This window comes from Ahaetulla prasina, chromosome 4 (genome assembly GCF_028640845.1).
Source record: "Ahaetulla prasina isolate Xishuangbanna chromosome 4, ASM2864084v1, whole genome shotgun sequence".
NCBI classification, from domain to species: Eukaryota; Metazoa; Chordata; class Lepidosauria; order Squamata; family Colubridae; genus Ahaetulla; species Ahaetulla prasina.
In genome coordinates, this window is record NC_080542.1 from 135,575,229 (window position 1) to 135,597,765 (window position 22,537).

Sequence of the window (22,537 nt, forward strand, 5' to 3'; positions counted from 1 at the left end):
GGAGTACCAAGGGGCCGGACGAGATCTACGCCGGGTCAGAGGCCGCAAAGGCACGACACGGTCCAAGGCCCCGGCCGCGGCCTGTTCCCAGGCCACGACCAGTTCCTCAGCCGTGCCGTGGGCCAGATCCTCAGGGAATGGCCCAAGCTCCGTCAGGAACCTCTCAGGGTCCATCAGGCGCCTGGGACGGAACCAGAATTATAAAAGAAATTGTTTTATAAAACCAATGCAACTAACTATAATCAACAAATGCAGATTTCAATGCACTGCTAGAGACATTAAAAAGAGAAATCTATGTTCTTTGGCACATCTGAATACCAATAACCAAGCCAGTGGTGGGATTCAGCCAGTTCGCACCATTCGGGAGAACCGGTTGTTAACTTTCTGAACAGTTTGGCAAACTGGTTGTTGGAAGAAATCATTAGGGCAGAGAACCGATTGTTAAATTACTTGAATCCCACAACTGAACCAAGCTATTAATTCTTTCCAAAAAGAATAGGAGCTTCAAGACAAGAATTTGCTTCAAGACAAGAACTCCTTGAACAAGAAAAATGTCATTAGGAAAGGTAACCATTCACATGTTCGGCTTCATGGCATTGCCAAAGATAACAGAACTGACATTAACCCTTCATGATTTCTATCAATAGAAAGCAGCATACAAATAGATCATTACACTAAAAACTAATAGATCATTTCAATAAAAATGAAAGGTTCTTGATCTTTTTGACACAAAACTGATTTAAGTATTGAAGTATTAATTATATTAATTAGTATAATTGGTATTTTATCTATAAAAGTAAATTGCTAAGATGTACGGAGAGGAACAGGTAAACAAACAAATGAATCAGGATGAATAAAAATATATCAAAATATACAATAAAAAAATTACTGAATAACTAAAAGAAGTTCCACATGCAGAAAAAAATATTAAAACAGTCATAAGCGGCATATTCCATGATAAAACACAAAGCAACATTTAATCTGGATTCCTGTCTATTTAATTCCATTCCCATTTTTCTCTGTTTTATTTGCTGATCAAAGTCTAATAAAATTGATCTATACGCAGACATGATATTTTAAGAGGAAATACCTGCAAATGTATGCAACCTTTCATGATTGAATTGGATATAACTTACTTCTCCTCAGCATTTATTAAAGCTTTAATTAGGCCACAAAACAGGAAAAAGAAGACTTAGACTAATTACATTTAGCATGAAAAATCCAGATAGAAAACTTTTCCCATATCAGTAGCCAAATACAATTCCCACGTTAAAAAAAAAAAAAAATTCTAGGACAAAGCTGTCACTTACTCTGTATGGCCTTGAAAGACGTTCACAGAGTGAATAGAAGGGTCTCTGAAATCCCATAGACGGAAAGTTGTGTCACGCGATGAAGTTACCACAAGGCGCTGGGTGGGGTGAGTGCAACAGTGTGTAAGTTCTTGATCATGTCCTAAAACCACAAAGCAAAACATTATGAACTTTGAAAAAGCTGGACCTGCTTACAAAAATTGGAGATGAAGAATATCATAGAAACAATTATGTTCCAAAGGTTACCAAAATGGTCTTGGCAAAACAAGTTTGCCCAATCTTGCTTGTTCCCTATTGGAATAATGTGAATTGAATTCCACATTTCATCTAAATACAGACATTTTAAAAATGTAAGGCAGTGATGGTTAACTTTTTTGCCATTGCGTGTCAGTATGTGGCGGGGGGAAGGTTCGCGCGTGTGCATGCCCACACCCATAATTCTATGTGCCCTGCGCATGCGCGCGCAACCCCCCTCCCCTCCCGCTCCTGGCACATGATGGCCTGGTAGGCCCATTTTTCTTTCTCATCTGGCTCCAGATCCTCTCTGTGCATTTGTGGAGGGCAAAAACAGCCTTCCCCACCCACTCAGAGGCCCTCCAGAGGCCCAAAATGGCCCATTTCCCATCTTCTGATTGGACACGAAGTGATGTTTTTTGCTGTCCCCAGCCTCCAGAGCCTCTCTAGGAGTCTCTGGAGGCTGGGGACAGCAAAAAAACATCACTTCGTGTCCAACCGGAAGTTGGGAAACAGGCCGTTTTGGGCCTCCGGAGGGCCTCCGAGGGGGTGGGGAAGGCTGTTTTCACCCTCCCCAAATGCACAGAGAGGATCTGGAGCTAGGTGAGAAAGAAAAACGGGGCTTCCCCATCCACCACAGGCCCTCCGGAGGCAGGAAACAGCCTGTTTCCCTACTTCTGTTGGGCCCAGAAGGCCTGAATATCAGCTGGCTGGCGTGCACATGCGGGCCGGAGCTGAGCTGGCATGCCCACTGATATGGCTATGCATGCCACAGGTTCGCCATCACGGATGTAAGGGAACAAACTTCTTTCACTCTTGTACTGACATGACTTATGGACATGATGGATATTCTGTAAAACAAATTTTGAGTACCTATATGAACATTGTTTCTTGCATGCTTTCAGAAACACATAATGCAGCCTGCTAGCTATAGATATTTATATATCTGTGACAATCACAAAAGCATTTTTGCGTATTAGACCAGCTACCAAATTTGCTTCTATAACAAGAAATTTTCAGACACTAATATTAAACAAGTTTCTAGTTCTATGCAGTTTAATTTGGGGCTGCTAAAACTATAAAGTTATAGTTATAGTGACATATAATTAGATAACTTATAGCAAGTCTACTATAAAGTACAGTAATTAGTCCTTGTTTTATTTTAGGATTACAGAATCATAATGTTGTAACATCTGTGTGTTAGTTAATCCATTTTTCTTACAGGATCTCCAGTTGCAATCATATGATCTACCAATAAACTATCAGAAAATGATAAACTTGTCACCAGCAGAAACACACTACTCCATCTATCATGTCAAGGCCTGAAAACAAGGAATAGTTTAGGATTAGAGCTATGGCTATGAAGCCTTCAAATTTAAGATATTAAATATCTTAATGTGCATATACACTTTTTCTCTGGTATCTGGATTTTTCAAATTATGTGAACTCATTTTTATGACATAAAAATTGGTAGTACAGTTTCCATAGGTTTGAGGCAAGGTGTAAAGCAAGAATATTTGGCTCTAGAAAAGGTTAATTTACTTTTTTTTTTCAAAAAGAAAGTACAATTCCCACCCTGAAATGAAAAAAAATTTGTTCTGCAAGTTGCATTAATACCTTATCTAGCACATACCTCAACATTAAGTGTAATTGGTAGACCAAAATGTTACCAATCTTCGTTCTAGATGATAAGAGCTGAACTTCCAGCAACTGAGGAAGCACAATTAATAGTAAAAAATGCAGGAAATTGAAATTGAGGCATCCTCATTTTTTCCATCCCTGGTTTAGGAAAACTACCTACAGTAGAAGAATATTTGGAAAACCATATAATCTGAACAAGAAAACTACCTAGATAACTCTATACTTCAAGGAGCAAAAGCAACCCTAACAACTCCATCCCATCACCAATTCTCAGAAAATCAACTGCTAAGATAAATATTGCTAAAACTTGTTAATACATTTTTGAAATTGCTTGATTTAGAGCACGAACTGAAAACCTCCCAACTTCTCTACAAACAAAAATGTTGGCATTAACTGTACTTTACTTTGTTAATCTTAAAACAAAGTATAAAGTGAGCTGAAATTTCACTGTATTCTTTTGCTGAGCCAAATTTTAGCAAGGACAATTACCGAGAATCTTTTTTTAATCAGGCAGATATTTTTGCACTTTCATATCTAGTGAAGAGAAAAATTAGATTGTTCCCTGTAATGATGAAGCCAGAGTGCACTAAGATTACATAGCAATTATACAGGGATAACTATATAACTATAAGGATTGGAAATAACAGCACTACACAAAATTGATGACGATTTTTATTCCTGCTTTGTAAGAAAAATCCATTCAAAAAATTTAAATAAATATGCAATACATGTAAATAAAACAGTGAAGTTACCATTGCTATTTCATGTAGCCTCATATAAACATAGATAAACACACACACACACACACACACACACCACACACACACACACACACACACACCAAGAGTTTATATTTTTAGGGTTTTATGGTGATGGGCCATACAAGTGACAACCAGATATGACCCTCCTTAGTTTTCCATCTGCAACAAAAGGCAGCCCAATGCTATCACCTGCTGAGACTGTACAAGAGAAGTTATTAAAAGTTGAAGAAAAGAAATATCTAATAAATATGTAAAGCCTTGAAAATGTACTATTTTTCTCTTTGAAGTTTTCTTGTTCAGATTATATGGTTTCCAAGTATCCAAGCTAAGAAGGACTGACTGACTTCAAAGAAACAGCAAAACGACATATAACATCTTGGAAGTTCACAACTGGATTGTCTTCCTTGCTCTCAAAGAAAAGTTTGCACTACAGAAAAGTAGAGGCCCAACAACCAACCAATAAGTGGGGGGGAGGAGATGGAGATAAAACTCTCCCCCCCCCAAGAAGATACCTGTCAGAGAGTGCACAAGTTCAGATGTCTCTACATCATACAAGTTGGCTGTCCTGTCCCATGAAGCGGTCACTGCTTGCTTCCCTCCAACCAGCCAATCAGCTGCTATGACAACACCCTGATGGCTTTTTAGGGAAGTCAAAGGAACTCGGATGGTGGGACAATCACTTGAGCCATCTCCATCTCCATCAGGTTCATCTTTATCAGAGAACTCAACTTCATCTTCACCGGACATTTGCTGTTAATTTTGAAAATATTTAATTTGCATGAAATTTGCTACATTAAATAGGTTGGTCCAATTAATTCTTGACATCAAAGATATCTCTGGAAAACACAAAGATCTCTAAAGAGAAAAAGAAGAGCTTAAAGTGCTTGGGATAATATGAGACACGGAAAGAGGAACTGTTGAAGACTCTAAAGAGATGTAAATTTAATAGAGAATAGTGTGTATAAGTACTTGGGGAACAGAAAACACAGGAAGGAATGTTTATTACTGGATGAATTTTGCAAACAAAATGCTATTTCATGTACGTAGTATTTGCTATCGGAATGCTATTCTTCAGATTCTAAACTATTTTGGTCCTTTGTGGGCCACGAGTTTGACACCCCTGATATGAATGAAATTGGGGGGGGGGGGAAGTGCATTTTCTCCAATACTCATTTCATTCTGCAGAGATAAATACTATTTTAAGAACCCAAAAGTCATACTAGTAATCTTAACTTACATTGCAGTCTGTGGTAGGTTGAGGGGTGGGCAACTGCACCATATATCTCCAGATATGAGCTGTCTGATCTCCTGAAGCTGTAGAACAAAATTAACACTCTGTGACAGCAATTTTGATTTTAATTCTCCAAAACAGGAAAGGAATGGAACCAAGCAATATGTATAAATGATATTTCCTCTTTCCCAGTTCTTTTCTGTTCTAATATATAAGCCCTCTTAAATTATTATAATGTACACACAGCCTAGTCTTTAAAGCTGTCCTGCAGGCTTTTCCAATCTGGAAATAGAAAGAAAGAACTCATTCACTGAAAAAACCTTGAATGGATTTTCCACAATACCAAGATCCCAGGTGCACTATAAACCTATTCCCTCTTAATCTGAAATAAATTAGGAGGTATATTTTTTTCCTCAAGTATTGAGTGAACATAATTTGGCAGGATAAACACCATTTACATACCTGTAAGAGACACCTGTTCTGACGGATGAAACTTTATGGAATTTACTGCATTAAAGAAAAAAACAAACATATGTTAGAAGAACAAAATTAGAAAAATATCTAATTTTCCAGTTTGAGCTTCAGCTCTCTATCCTATTATCCTATTATACAGGAAAAGCGAGGTTTAAAGAAAATCAAGAATAAAGCTATTTTTTGGAAGACAGAATTTCTAGTATCAAAATAGAAACATAATAACTGAGAGAAAAACCAACTTCATATGGCACCACTGAACAAAATCTCTCAACAGAAGGAATAGTTTATCCGATTTGTGAAGAGCTAAGGTTCCTGGGGGAATGATTCCATGCATAAGAACATCAGACAAGAACTTGCTGTGGGATTGAGTACATTAGGGAATCATCACTGCATCTGATCTCTATCAATAAGCTTTTTAAAAACTATTATTTGCCCTTCTGTTTGGAACAATTATTTGACCCTCTGTTTGGAACAATAAAATTTTTACATGAATTTTTAAAAATTGATAGTCCCCCTTCTGTCTGAAATGATACATGACAGAATTCTACTGCTTTGTAACGCGATGATGATTTTTTTTAAAGACATATCTTATCTTCTTAATAACTCTCACATCCAAAAGGTAGCAAACTACTGATTTTTCATGCTTACTGAAATGGGATACCCAAAGGGTGCAAAGAATGAATAAGGTCCTGCAGGCTCCCACACAAAGAGGTTCTTAAATTCTCCACCCAAACTCCTACTGCACATAAATTCCGAGAAGAGTCAACTTCACTTACTCAATACATATGCCTTTATAACAGATAATTTTCCCTCATGATTCTTATTCACCAGTTGTTATTTATTCTTACCTGATCCAGCATGTCCAACATATTTCACGAGACACTTTCCTGTCTCTATGCTCCATAGCAAAGCAGTATGATCTGTAAGAATTTTAAAAAAGAATTGAGGAATTAAAATGATGGATGGGCAGATGAATGGATGGATGTGGGTAGATGATAGACAGACAGACAGACAGACAGACAGACAGATAGATAGATAGATAGATAGATAGATAGATAATCTGGGAATGAAGCCTGGACCATAATCTATTCTAATCTAATCATTAGAAATGCAAAATATAATCTGTGGCTGAAACAATAGATAAGATTATTACCAGCTGATGCTGTCCCAAGCACCACAGGTTGAGTTTTTGTGACACTGACATCCCAAATGCCATCTCGATGACCAATATACTCTTTCACTAGCTGACATATTGCTCTGGATGTTGTTGTTTTGAAACTGGAGACTATCTAAGGAGACAAAAGGCAGGTATCTGATAGGTAGAGAAATTACCCCCAAACTCTTGCAACACACAACGTAAGAACCATTGAAGCACTGCACTGTAGCCAAATCAACAGATGCATAAGCTTTAGCATATTCTCTGAGACCAAATTTGTCCTGAATGAAGCTAGGATGCCATTCTATGTAGGTATAACAGACGAATTTGGCCAGATTGAATCTTTTTAGGATATCATAAAAGCATACAACTTTTCCGATATTTTTTTCATATCTTATGATAATACAAGTGGCTATAATCTGCAAAGCACCTCTCTTTTTCTTATACAATATGTTGTATGCACCATACAAGCCAACTTATTAAACAGAGCTAGCTCAAAGGGGTTAGGAGGGAAGAATGAAAAAGATGCATAAAAATTCAAAGCTCAGAGCCATATGAAGTGATATTCATATTAACTTGGAAGTTCAGACCAATTCCTTTCGTATGACAATGAAATGTTATTTTCAAGAAGCAGTACAGAAATAACATAATCAAAATTTTAAAATAATAAGAGAAACATGAAAGTAAGAATGACTTATTTTACTATCTTTAGATAAATAAATGTATCGGGTGGATAGAAGAAAACACTCTCAATTTGGAACTGCTATATTTTTTAAAAAATCAGCATGGACAAGCAAGCAGCGGTTCACACTCTTTAAGTGACACAGCAAGGATTAGCAGTGCAGGAATATCAATTTACTGGATTAGGTAAATGCTGGGTCACTGGACTGGAAGAAGTAAATCAGTAATACTTGCTGGCTGGAGCAAATATAGCAAACTACTATGAGCTATATTAATGTGGCCATCCGAAGTATTTTTGTGCAATAATTGCATTGTCTTTAAAGGGTAGAAAGGGGGTTCCATGAGTGATGCAGTAGCATAATAAGCAAGAATGAAGAACCCCCAGGCAGGAAGGCCTCAAGCTCACCCTCAGATTCCTCTCTGTTCTCAAGAGTCCTACTCTGCCCTACCAGGAGCAACTGCCAAATGGTTTTAGAAAGAACAAGAGACTCAGCACACCCTACATCATGTATGGCCACCTCTGGAGGACATGAAAAGAGTTTCTCATTTCAGCCACTCAACTTCCCTTATCAGAAAAAGGTGCAAAGTGGTCAAAGTCTTTTTCCATCCACAACAGAGTGGAGAAAACTAGTTCTACCCTCAGTCTTCCAATGGCTGCCTTTGTCTTTGCATGTTAACAAGCGACACCATCTGTTTTATTCCATACAAAATGTTTTCCTTTTTTTTTGACCCCGATATGTTCTTCAGTCCAGATAAGCAGATTGGGACTAGAGCTAACCTTCATATCACATATACATCTTCATCATTTAGGATTTGGACAGAAATCATATAAGAACTTTGCTATGTCCTTTATATGATTTATGCTAAAATCTGCAGCATCTCAACCACATTTACTCAAGCTACTGGACCAAATTCTGGATCAGCAGCAACTCAGTACTGTACTATCAGTAGGTACTCTCTATATGTATAAAACAATACCATCTATTTGGATCTATTGTGTAGGTATCAAGAAATCACTGAGGAAATTGTTGCTTATGCTATAATTGGGAAGAACGGCTAGATGAAGGTAATCAGTGAAGATTTGCTGGACAGGGACAGGGAGCGCAGATTGCTGTTCCAGGACTGCAAAAAGCTGTGTTAGTTATGAAATATGAAATAGAGCGCCCTCTGAAAACCCATGCCACAACATCTGTGCTGAATTGTATCACTATCCCCATTGTATCATATCTTGGCATATCCTTTCAAAGTTCTAGAAGATGAATGTATTTCTATTCACTCAGAATTTATGACAAATTTTGCTACCATACAATGTTACAGTTAATATAAAAATAAGGAGGGGGAGAGGAAGGTTCCAATTGATTTCTTCAACACTAAAATATCCCGCCTTCTCAAGCTTTCATACTAGCTTTATGCCATCTGAGCATGAAGCCCAAGTCTATAGTCTGAAATATAGGTAAAACTTCCTGAGGCTTTTCGCCAAGCATTGGAGTAAGGAATAATATAAAAACCAATAGGTCATAACTCATTTTCATTGTACTGATTTTAATGGCTCTGTGTTAAATATCACTAAGCTAGATCTAGCAGACTTCATGATAAACTGAGGTATATGGCTGTCTAATATGACAAAATATTCATGTAATTGTGAAATATAGAATTCCAAGAGTATTTCAATAGATTACAATTGGATACCTTTGCCACAGTAAATGACTAGGTATGTACTGTAGGCAATTTTTATTTTTTTTAAATGTAAAAATTCTAAAATCACCCTAGAAATGAGAATCAACTATGTAATTTTTTTAAAAAAATAAAAGCCTCATTAAACCAAAATGAGATTAAAGTAATAATTAAATTTTAAAAGGTATTATCTGATCATCAAACATAGCAAAACATCTATTAAATTTTGTTATTGAAAATATTCTTAGGAATGTTCAATGATTAAAAATAAAAATAAGGCATCTTATATATATATTCAATTAAAATTTCAGGAGGAAAAAAAATAAATTTAAGGTCTAGAAAAAACTGCAACAATATAATTTTCAGCTTTTACCTCTTTATTTATCTTTACAGTAATGAAATGCGACCTAGATGGAACTATAATTTAGTTGTTAATGAGAAGAATTGTTTCCAAGCCAGTATAAGCAATAATTTCTACAGATGCACTGCAAAAGGAACAGGTTAATTCTTGCAGAACTAGGAAGGGATTAGTATTTGAACCATAGTGTAGCATTAAGCATAAAACTGTCAAGGCAGTATTAAAATTCAATTGAAATTTAATACATATCTTCAAACAAAATGGAGTTATGTAAGAGTAGTGGAACAGTAGAATATATTATCACAACAGTTCTCACATACCTTATCAGTCTTAATAAGACATAGTGAGGAATAAAATGAATTACCAAACTGTTTTAGTTTCCTCAGAAAATCTTCTGTACCCCTGTAACTGACTGGTTTAATTTTCAGGGGCTACAGTGTTTTCCCCTCTTCCCTTAAAATATCACCTTTAATGCCATTTCACATTTTTAGTTTCCTTTTACTTTTAAAACAATAATGGAAGTGTCCTTTCATAAATCACAAACAGCAACGGGACAGCAAAACTTTCTGCTTTACTTCAAAAAGGGGCCAGCCACTCTCCCAGTGCAATGGTCATCAAGTTATGTTCAGCAAGCAGAGCCAGGGAATCATGCTAATATGCACACTAAACCACTACTATTAAAACTTCCATTTCAATTCTTAGCTTATATATATAGACAAGAGTTTAGAAATATCTCATTTTACACTACAAAATGGTTATGTTTCTCCTTTGAAAAATGTGACTTATAAATAAATATAAGTGTTCCTAAGGAAGCCTAATCATGTGATAGTAAGGTCAAGGAAATGTTGTTCAACCAGTTACACATTCTGTTGACTAACCTCAATGAAGTAAACACATTCTAAGAACAGTACATATGCTACTGTGCACAGCAAAAGAGAAATCTAGACTGTTTCCTAGCTAGGAAATGACAGTTCCCTCTTCAAATGCTCAAAGCTTTCAAATGCAAATTCACCATACTTTCTTATAATAATCATCCTGCTCACCATTTCAGTCTGGCAAGTTAATGGAAGATGAATTTGTACTGTAGACTCCTGTAACAATTACTTGGGCTTTCATTTAATGATTCATGTGTATTTTGATCACAACCATAAGACACAGTGCTTAAAGGAAGTCAAATTTACAGTCCCAAAATGTCAAAAATCTCATTCAAGGAACTTGCAAGAAGAGCAGGCAACCTCTTGGTAACTGAAGGTTGGACTTTTTCATTATCATTATTTATTTTGAGATAGTGAAATCCCCAAGAGCATAACTCAGCCAATGTTCTTAGGTTTTCTTGTTAATTTTCAAACATATTTCTCATTTCATTTTTTTAGTTCAAAGAAATATGCATATTTATGAGACATTCACCTCTGGAATTCAGCAGCAAGATTTGAGAAATTACATTTAGCCAACCTTTACAGATGCCAATCAGTTTTAAATACAGTTTGCCATGCTGTGTTCCAGGGAAGGAATTATTGTTCCTGAAAACCTCACAAAGCACCTAGAATTAGTTATGCAATTCTTAGATTCCCAGCCCACACATTTTATTCTTATATTTTGTGAATTTGGTTAATGTGGATGGTTTTATTATTATTAATCTTACAGCAATCAATAAATGCTACTATTACTACAAAGCAATATTTTAAACATTTTCACCACACTACAGCAAAAGATTGTTGAAATATTCCTATTTCTGAAACCTTAAAGGAAGCTCATTCTCTTTTATGAACAGTTCAGACAATTTATAGATTTATATTATGACTTGTTAAAGAAATAGACTTAGAGAGGAGCCACAAAGTTCATAATGGAAATTCTTTGCCACCATCAAAGCTTGTAATACAGATCAGGCCATTGGCAGCAAACAAATGTGAACATTTCTTCACCAGAGTACAGACACTACATTATTTTTACTTAAGATAACTTAAGCACTCAGATAGCAAGGTATATAATGTATATATTTAAAATAAATATGTTTATTTATTGAACTCCCTGTTCAATTTTAACATGTACTAGGTCTTCTAAGATTTGGGAATCTGTTCAAGACATTCCTATTTACCTTAGCTTCTGATTAAGTCAAATTTTTGTCTTTTGATAGTACTGCTATTCTGCCTGCATGCAGTTTTAGGAAGGGTTATCATTGTATTTATGTTTTCATTATTCACTGACATTTTTTAAATCACGTGTTTTTAACAAAGTATTTTTAAAATCAAAACTGAACTGACATTATAGTAACAAAAAAAGGCAGACTTAATGTGCAAATACTGTGCCAAGGCATAGACTATGCCTGTCATAATAAAAACTGTAGCCTACCCAATCTCAGAGATCAATAACAATAAAAAACAGTAAACAGGAAAAATTCTGTTAACATTTGATATCTATATGCAATACTTAAACATGAGCAATAGAAAGTCTTCCAGGTAAAGCACCAATTGATAAATATAATATCCATGAAGAAAAACTGGTTGAAATGAGATTCTGTATGTTCCACCACTCACTACTGTTTAGCTGGGCATGCAAATTGGCACACTGGGAAGCAAAGCAATTACCCAGGAGTCGCCACCCCATATTTCCCAGCTTCCCACGTGGAATTTGCGAGGTCCACCTGATCTCCCTGGGAAAGAATTTGAGCGCTACATAGCAAGTAAGAAAAGATAGGCATTCAGCACTTGCTTTCAAAGAACAGCATATTTACAATAAACAATATACATACTTATATATGATCTAGAAACTAAACTCTACTTTTTAATAGATTAAAAAACATTAATAGAGAAAAAATGCATTTCCATCCTTTAAAAGACAAAAGGATAAAAATGTTTTCTATTAAAAATAACCAATGTGTGCACAATTGATTGTCAGATAGAAACAATTTCAATTTTTGTAAAAAAAAAAAAATTACTTGCAGGAAATGTGTGTTTAAACTTTATATATTAGCTTCTATATGTTTTACTCTGCTTTTATATTGTAAAGTTGCCAGGAGTAAATTATGTTGAATCTGGCAGCATAATAACAAAAAATATATACAGCTGTTTATTTGATCTAATGAAAACAAAATTTAATGATACTACAAATTCTGCACCAAGACTACCAGATTAAAAATTGATCAAAATACCCCAAGTACCTTTCCCTTGCTATATTTTCCCAATATGGAGTTTTCAAGATGTATTTGGAAGCACATCTCCCAAATTCTTAGAAAATTCTAGGAATTTGAAAAACTGTATCCTAACATACTTAGTGAATACAACTTTGGATTTGTTTATACAGTTTGGATAATTTCCAAATATGAAAGACAACACTACTAAATAACCTTCTCTCCTGCATAAATGTAAATTACTGGCAGGTAGTTAAGTAATTTAGTAAACATTTTACAGTTGATACATGCTTGATAATTCTAAGTATCAAGCAAATTAATAACTGTTACAATCAGATGCAACCCAATTTTTGGAAAAGGACAAATTAAAACGACTATGAATTAATGAGCAAAATGGATTTAACGAAGCGTCCCATGTTGTAATTAACTGCTAAAGAATTTTTCACAATAAAAATAATAACTTTGTTTTCTTTGCATTTTATAAAAAAGCTTTTGACGTTTTACTACGAATCCATTTTGTCACTCTGTTTTCTTTTCTTAATCATTTATTTACTGAATTATAACTAAAGGACAAAACCAAATGGAAACTCCATGGTTAATGTTGATCGCAGTCTCCCAAAACCACTCCCATTAATCTCTGCAATATGAGATGGGACTATATCGGGATGGCATCAACTTCAAAAGTTCAACCACATGAAACAGACAGTAATAAAAAATAAATACAACTAAACTGATAAGTATACTGTAGTTCAATAAAAGGCTTAATATGTTTCATACCTTACTAGTTGATGCCTTGTAAGTAGTCTTTAATTTCTGAGACAGCTGACTGGTACTATGGCTGGCTGTTGAAACAAATACATTTAAAGGAAGTTTGTTTTAAAACACATTGGATTATCTTACTTGATTGTTAACATCCTTCTAACTGGTTGTCATCCTAAATTATGAAAAACCAACTAAGAGAGGAGTATTTTTCTCAACTCTCTTCTTACCTTTTGTTTTCAGCTGCCCCTTGCTCAATTCTGCTCCATCAATGGCTTGGCCTTCAGCTGCTAAGCGTTCATTAAGTGTATCAATCTCTCTGCGTACTATCAGTAGCACAAAAATTAATGTCAATGCAAAGAAGAATCATTAATCACAATTTTTAAATTACCACATAACCCTTATCTCAAAGGCCATTATGTGCAGGATCATAATTTCATAATCTTTTGTGTTTCTTTGTGTGCCACAATTTTAAAAAATACATAATATGAAAGTAATTAACTCTCCAAATCTAGGATAAAATTCTGACAATGGATCTTAATTCTAAAAATACTGCTTCTAAGAGATTCATGTTGATGCAAAATATCCATTAGTAAAACTAAATAAAAATTGAGGAAGGAAAAGTTTGGTATCTCCCTTCCGGATTCAGGAAGCCACTGCTTGCCAAATAACTTGTTTCTGTATGTAATTCCTCTCCAAACTGGAAACAATAAACACAACATATCCAGCATCCAGTCTGGATATCTGAAAACAGAAAGTTATATTAATGAACACAAGTAATGAATAAGAGCCTCTGTAGTTCCTCAACTAGAGGATTTACAAATGTACCAGGATGTTTATACAGTAGATATATTTTCAGTCCCTATTTACTTAACACACACACACACACACACAATAATATGATCCCCAGGTGTTCTAAGACCAAGGGACACACTGGCCCCCAAGAGCCTTGGTCTCTGATCTTCACTCCCAAACCAACAGAATACCGAAAAGGGGAAATAAATGTCTGGATGAATATTGACAGGGTCTTCCCTGAGGCTGGAAATTAAATCACACACGGTTCCTGAGAAAGTTAAAACATGGAAACAAGCTTTCCCTCCAAACTTTTTACCAATGGACAATAGTCTTAGGAGGCAATTCATAAGATAATACAGAGTCGAACCTTCTCTCTTCCATACATTCCTGAAGGCAAAATGAGAATAATTTTCATAGATGACTTATTTGAGAAATAAAGTATTCCTCATCTCTTTTTACCTTTTCTATACTATCTTTTAACTGTATTTGTTAGAAAAGCAAAATATAGTTACTATTTAAAGCAGCGACTCATAATCATTGCTCATTGGAATCCAAAAGTCAGTGTAGATTTTTTTAAAAAATGAATTAGCATTACAGTGCAATCATAAAAGCTGACATATCTGTATGGTTATTCCAGTAAGCTTTGAAATAAGAAGAATCAAATGTGTATGCAATTAAATATCAGGTTACAGACATCAAATAAACTAAAATACTCAATGAGCAGGATTATGGGAATTTTAGGCTAAATGAGCTAATGTGCACCAAACTATCTATCCTGGGATTAATCACCATTAGTATTAGAGATCTCAAATAAGAATATAGGCTTGTATTTAGATAATCTGGACATTTTAACTAACCATTCAGAGTTCGCATGAAATTGATTAGGAATGGATATCCAGAATTATAGTCTTGCATCTAGCATCTTTCATCAGTATCTTATTCCAATTTAACATTTTCCCCCAAAATTGCACAAACATAAACTCACATTCAAGATTCTCAATGTAGAGGTTCTCAAATTCTCTTTCTATTTGACCAAAAAGTTCCAGAAGTGTATTTCTAATGGATGATGGCAGCTTTGAATCCTAGGGAAAACAAAAGTATCAGTTAAGGCAGAAATTGCCAAATTGCAGTCAGTCAGCAGTCAGCAGAAATAGCCTGCAGTACTGCACTCTAACTACTGTGCCACAGTGGCTCATAATAATCCATAATATACCAGATATAACAAGATGAGCAAGTCCCTTAGTTCAATCCTATAGCAAAGACAAGATTTTACAGTTTGGTTGCATATTTTGCTGTCAATTCAAAACTGAAAGATAATGACTTAATTTTTAAAATGATGTTTGAAATGTAAATGTTCAAATAAACTTCGCTAAATCAAACTTGCAGGAAAATGCATCATATACACTGAAGGACAAAAAATAAAAGACTGAGATAATAGAACTCAAGTTATCTCCCAAAACTAAGCAGCTCACATGTACAGAACTGAACCAGACTTCAGTTATCTATCTGCTACAGATTGAATTCACAGTATGAATTGCCGTATTTTTCGGACTATAAAATGCTCCAGACTATAAAATGCACCTAGCTTTTGGGGAGGAAAACAAGAAAAAAAAATTCTGCCTCCCAGAAATTTTCCTCCTTGCAGCAAACAGCAAACAGCTTGTCAGCTTCAGAACAGTTGGATTTAGCACGAGCAGCTGATTGGTGATTGGATCTGCCTCCCAGAATACCACCTATCAGCTGTTCCAGGGTGCGGGGATCGGCACCATCTATCCCTGCCGCCTGGAATGGGCTGAAGATGGGGCACATGAAAGCAGAAAACGGAGCATGCGGAGGCGGCCTTAGATGGTAGCGGCGATGGGCAGCAATGGTGGGCAATGGTGATCCCCACAGCCTGGAACAGCTGATAGGCGATATTCCGGCAGATAGATCTAACCGCTAATCAGCTGCTCATGCTAAATCAGGCTGTGCTGAAGCTGACCAAACTATTTGCTGTTTGCTGCAAGGAGGAAAATTGCTGGGAGGCAGAGGCTGGAAGGTGGGGGCCGGCAGGTGGGCGGACTTCGGCAACATTTGCTGTATAAGACGCATAGACATTTCCACCCACTTTTGAGGAGGGGGGAAGCGCATCTTATATACCGAAAAATACAGTACATACAGGTAGTCCTCGACATACAACTGTTCATTTAGTGACTGTTTGAAGTTACAACAGCACTGAAAAAGGGACTTGTGATGTTTTTCACATTTAGTCATGTAATCAAAATTCAAATGCTTGAGATCAGACCCATATTTATGATCGTTGCAATATCCTGAGATGATGTGACTCCTTTTTGCGACCTTTTGACAAGCAAAGTCAATGGGGAAGCCAGATTCACTTAACAACCATCTGACTAATTTAACAACTGCAGTGATTCACTTAACAACGGGGGGAAGAAAGATCCTAAAATAGGGCAAAATTCACTTAACAAATGTCTCACTTAGCCACAAAAATTTTGGGCTCAACTGTGGTCAGAAGTCAAGGACTACCTGTACACTCAAAGACTCTTGGACACTGTCATTATAGTAAGTGAAGAAACCCATAGATATAACCAAATATCAGAAGCATTTTCCCTACATTTGAACAGGAAATTTCAACCTTGCTTTGACATTGGATTTTAGGTTTGTTTTAGGACCTTGTGAAGAATACAAAATTGGGGAATTAAGTGATTTTATCAGGATATTAATCTATTTTTATCAGATAGCAGTGAAATCAAGCTCCTTCTTTCCATCCAGTTTACCTGGCCTTCCAGCATCTCTCTCTGCAATCCTGACCTCTCTTGTTCAGAGCTGTTGGTTCTTCGTATAGAAAGACTGTGAGATTTTCGTTTCTGCTTGGCTTGGCGAGCAGTGGCACAGCTTCCACTTTCTGTGGGCATTACTTCAAAACAATCACTTTCCAATAGCTGCAAAGATAAACTAAAGCCAAGTATTAAATATTATAATTTGATCTATGTAAGAAATTATTTTCTAAGTAGCAAACGTAAGGGAAACATTTAATCCTACTAAAATATATCATTGGAGTAAGATGTTACGGTAATGAGCAATGAGACAGTGAAAAATCTTACTTTTAATATTATTTGTCAATTATTAAGCCATTCTATAAATACAAAAATCCCTTTGAATTATAACTACTTTCCAAATGCAAGCTCTATGAAAAATCAAAAGTGCTTCTAAGAAACCCACATCTATATACACTTCCACAACACAAATTCAAAGTCAGGAGCATAAAAGCATGATGCCTGAATGGCAATGACAAGCAAATTATTTAAATTCAAAAACTGCATTGATGCCTTATTCTAAACTGCAACAATTTAGTAAATATAGTCATTAAAAAAATCTGTTCTATGTCAAATTTCAGGACCATAAACTCTACTGCAGAGCTAAACTTCCCCAAAAGTTTTCAGCAATTAATCCTACTGGTACTATGAAATAGATTTATTAATGCTATAATACTTTCCTCTATTAAGTCACTGTTATGCATCTTAAAATTTAATTCCATAAATGAATTTCGATTAAACTATCTAAATTACCTGACAGAACACTTCAACCTCTCTCACTCATGCATGAACAATTTGGTTCCCTTAAACCATCAAACTGTGTGACATTTCTGCAGTGTCAAGTGAACTGCACCCTATTTGAATCCAACACTGTAGATGACCTTATTAAGTTACAATAATTAATAGCTCTTTCTTAGAAACCTAAAAAGTAACTACCATTTATGCAGCAACTTTCCTTGATAGCTAAATCAACTTTCTTACTGCATGAAACAAGAAAAAATGCACTTTTGGTGTGTGATTTTGATGGTTATAAAAAATGAATAGAAAAAATTGAGTGTTGTTGTAATCATAATAAAAGATAATGTTGCAATATTTATATTTGCTGCAGAAGAAATCGGAAGTTTCTTTCTATTTTTTTCTATTCTTTTTCATATAATTCTTTTTCTTTTTTTTTGGTTCTTTTTGTTTTTTATTAGTCTGTGTCTGTTAGTTTGTGTCAGTTTTTACACCGTCCTTAAAACTTTGAATAATTTTTTTAGAAAAAAAACCAGCAACAGTTCTTTCTTTTTACAGATAGACCTTGCTTAATTATCTTAATCAGAACAGAAAGTTCCATCACTAAATGAAGTGATCATTAGGGAAAACATTGGGTGGCTCTCACTTAGTGAGAGCAGTTATAGTTGTATCATTGCATCAGAATTAGTTAGACAGTTAAACACTGTCAGAGATTTACATTTCCTTCTTTCTATATTAACTCTGTACACACAAACCTCTAGCCTTGAGGTATGTAGTCAACTCCTAGCTTACAACATTAGAACTTCCTGTTTTCTTTTAATACTTCTCAATTCCATCTCAAAGAAAAAGCCAGAAACCACAATATAAAATAAACCTGGGAACTGTATTAAGTCATGTTGGCATCCATCATTTTGTTACTTGTGTAATACTTAGACAATTTGTGCTATATAGCTGATCCTCAATATAGATGTTTAACAATATATAAACATATATAAACAATATATATGTTTAAACCTGAAATTATGTTTGTAATTTGTGCTAGTTGTTAAGTGAGTCACCATGTGATTGTAACTGATTTTACTCTTTTTTTGCACTGGACATTAAGCAAACATCATGATCATAAAGCAAATACCATGGTTGTTAAGAGAATCCATTGCCCGCAAAGAATGTATTTTCCTGGAAGCCAAAAGTAAACATCAATTTCCAGCAAGAAAGTCTTAAACAGTGGTCATGTGACTATGAGATGCTACAAACGGCCATAAATGTGATCCACTTGCCAAGAGCCATAATGTCATCATGCAACTAGGGAGGGAGATTGATGCAACTGTTGAAACTTTGAATTGAGCTCTTAGGTGTCTCTGAATGGTCACTAAGCAATTGGTTGTAAGCTGAGGACTACCAGTAAGTTTATAATCAGATTTAGATAGACACTGTAAATTTTAAATAGTAAAAGAGAAACAGACCAGCCGTAAGGATTCAAAAAAACCCATCTATTTTGAGAACCAGATAAAAAAATCTTTACTCACAAAGTGCTAACAGCTTAGACATTATCATTTGTGTTTCACAATACTAACATCCTATCACCTATGATCATGCATCAGATGCATAAATATCAATAATATATACAAAAATCAAGAACATCACTGGATGCAACAATGTAGATTATTTCACAATCAATGTAGATTATTTCACAAATTTAACACATCACGAAGCAAAACAGAAAAAGCTTCATGTATAAATAACTCTAGATATAGTTTACAGGTATACTCTTTTTCAGGCTGCCATCCTACTGTATATTCACTTATATTAATATCAATGGAGTTATTTTGTATTAGACAGTAATAGTTAAATGTTTGTGAATACTTTTGAATTTTCAGTATTTCTGCATGAATACAGGTAGTCCTCAACTTACAATATTTCGTTTAGTGACTGTTCAAACTTACAATGGCACTGGAAAAAGTGACTTATGAGCCCTTTACAGTATCTGTCTAAATCTGACCATCCTCCAACAGTGGATGTCGATCACTGTGGGCCAGATTCAGAATTTTAAAGGAAAGGCCTGCCGGATTACTGGTAAGGGAAGGGTAAAGGTACCCCTAGACTTACTGTATGTCCACCATTGAGCCTCGAATCTCTGTTGCTAAGGGAGATAGCTGTTCAGTGAGTTTTCTCCCACTTTACGGCCTTTCTTGCCACCATTGTTAAGTGAGTAGCTGCAGCTCGTGAGTTACACAGTAGCTAAGTGAATCCGGCTTTCCCGTGGACTTCGTTGGTCAGGTTGCAAAAGGGGATGGTGTGACTCTGGGACACTGAAACTGTCAGAAGTAAGAGTCAATTGACAAGCATCCAAATTTGGATCACCTGGCCATGGGGATGCTGCAATGGTCATTAAATGTGAAAAACAGTCATAAGTCCCTTTTTCCAGTGCCGTTTTAACTTGAACGGTCGCTAAGTCAGTCACACAGTCGCTAAGTGAATCTGGCTTCCCCAAATCTATTTTGCTAAGGGACACAGCTGTTCAGTAAGCTTTCTCCCACTTTACGACCCGTCTTGCCAGAGTTGTTAAGTGGATTGTTGTTTAAGACAATGTTTAAATGAAACTGGTTTCTCCAATGACTTTGCTTGCCAGATGGTTGCAAAAGGGATATCACATCACGTGACCTCAGGACCTGTGACCATCATAAATGTGAGTCAGTTACTACACATCCAACAGTAAATCACACTGGGATACTGCAATGGTCATGAGTGTGAAAAATGGACAACAGTGGCATTGCAATTTTGAATGGTCACTATATGATACAGTCTTAAGTTGAGGACTACCTGTACTTTTTTCTAATTTGACAGCAATCCTTGACTTGCGACCATCATGGCCAGCTGTCACCAATGTCGTATGTCCATACCTAGATGGCTGGCGGTGGGGGAGAATAGCAGCCCAACTGCAGAATCAGGTGTGAGGTGGGGAGAGAGCAGACTCTTAGGTATGGACATACGACATCAGTGACAGCTGGCCATGACAGTCGCAAGTCAAGGATGGATTGAGTAAGATGCGTCAAAACTCACTTTAACAATGCTCTTGCTTAGCAACCAAAATTTTGGCCTCAATTGTTGTCGCAACTCGAGGACTATATCCGCCTTCCTCTGCATGGCAGCCTTGCCTAGTAAACTCCTTCCCTTTTCTGGGAATTTCTCATCTATGTTAGAAGCACATCTAATTATCTCAAGATGATATAAGGTCTCCTGCTAGAGCAGGGGGTTGGACTGGATGATCTCAAGGACCCTTCCAGCCCTGGATTGCTATGATGTTTCAAAGCATCCACTGAAGCTACATCTAGTACCAGGGTTTGTGATCCTTTCTTCCTCTCCTTTTTCTCTCCCTCCCTCCCTTCCCTCTTTCTTTCTTTCTTTCTTTTTCTTTTTTCTTTTCTTTCTTTTCTTTCTTTTCTTCTTATCTCCCTTCTCTCTCTTTCTCTTTCTCTCTCTCACTTCCCTTCCTCCTTCCCTCTCTCTTTCTAAGGCTAGGATAACCACCCGAAACAAAAACTTCTTTGGATGAAGCCGGCTTCTGGCTGCCAGCACTGGCAACTAGCCGACTGGCTGGTGGCTAAGTGTCCCAGGAGGCGAAAAGCCCGGGACTAACAGTGTGGCATCGAATGGGCCATGCTGAAGCGTGTGGGACGGAGGGGCTATGGATGACTAGCTAGGGCGAATGGACGGGGGCGTGTCAGCCGAAGAGAAAAGCTAGAGGAGAATCTCCCGAGATAGAAGCCTGGCAGAGAAGCAGGCATGGCCAAGGATAGGAGGCAAAAAGTCCCATTCCGCAGAGGGAACTGTGGCCCACCAGAATCTCAGCTTGCTCAGGCCGCCTCAACATTGATGCAGATGTCGCAGCATAACCTGGTTAAATCAAAGTGCCACATGAAGTCATTACATATGTAAGATCTAAACTCACCATATTTTGACATGAATTTAGGGTAGGAAATTCTAGCAGGCAGAGAAGAAATACTTAGCAATAGCCTGCCCAAATGACACAACTAGGTCATAAGACATAGGAGACATTACTGCAACCCTACCCTAACATTTTCATGACACTTGCTGCAGGCAAAGCATGCTACAATGGCTTTTGTCAGAATTTCCCAAAGGCATATTTTGGTTTTTACAATTATTGAGCAAATGGAAATGGGAAGGGAAAGGTGGCAAGACTATTCCTGCTAAGAAGGCTTCTCTGTTTCAGCAACCTTCCCAGTATATTGTTTTCTTTTTAAAGATCTCTCTCATCTTTTCCTCAAGGGAAACATACCCTCCACTCTTTTCCTCCTATTTCTCCCACACACACACACACACAAAAACTATCCTATGAGGTAAATTGGGCTGAGGAAGTACCTATTCCAAAGGGAGTTTATGCGGCTGAAGTAAAAGCTTGATTTATTGAAAACTTCTATTGCTCTACTCCGCTGGCTCTACTAGATGCAGTTGTATAAAACACTTTACTGTGAAGCTTTAACCAGATTTCTATCTTCATTCCACTATTGCTCCCTCAAAATATATACCATGTCTTATATGGCAAGAGAGATTAAAACATTTATTTATTTATTTATTTATTTATTTATTTATTTATTTATTTATTTATTTATTCTTTCTTTCTTTCTTTCTTTCTTTCTTTCTTTCTTTCTTTCTTTCTTTCTTTCTTTCTTTCTTTCTTTCAATTTTTATACCGCCCTTCTCCCGAAGGACTCAGGGCGGTGTACAGCCTAGTAAAAATACAATGTATAAACATTAAAAAGAAGT

General features: G+C 36.3%; 1 protein-coding gene across 7 annotated transcripts in view; it reads right to left on the reverse strand.

The window, feature by feature from the left end:
- The window catches only part of WDR37 (WD repeat domain 37), a 75,940-nt gene that overhangs the window by 39,374 nt on the left and 14,029 nt on the right, over positions 1-22,537 (reverse strand). For 4 of the 7 annotated variants that reach the window (XM_058184291.1, XM_058184287.1, XM_058184289.1 and 1 more), the window contains 11 exons: positions 16,979-17,156; positions 15,187-15,283; positions 13,637-13,732; positions 13,425-13,489; positions 12,106-12,189; positions 6,805-6,940; positions 6,500-6,571; positions 5,640-5,684; positions 5,184-5,260; positions 4,459-4,696; positions 1,311-1,452 (listed from right to left, as the gene is read on the reverse strand). In XM_058184291.1, the coding sequence (XP_058040274.1) occupies positions 1,311-1,452; positions 4,459-4,696; positions 5,184-5,260; positions 5,640-5,684; positions 6,500-6,571; positions 6,805-6,940; positions 12,106-12,189; positions 13,425-13,489; positions 13,637-13,732; positions 15,187-15,283; positions 16,979-17,116 (1,190 nt within the window). In that variant the 5' untranslated portion in view covers positions 17,117-17,156. The remainder of the gene's footprint in view (positions 1-1,310; positions 1,453-4,458; positions 4,697-5,183; positions 5,261-5,639; positions 5,685-6,499; positions 6,572-6,804; positions 6,941-12,105; positions 12,190-13,424; positions 13,490-13,636; positions 13,733-15,186; positions 15,284-16,978; positions 17,157-22,537) is intronic. The other 3 variants (XM_058184293.1, XM_058184292.1, XM_058184294.1) reach the window with 3 other exon arrangements.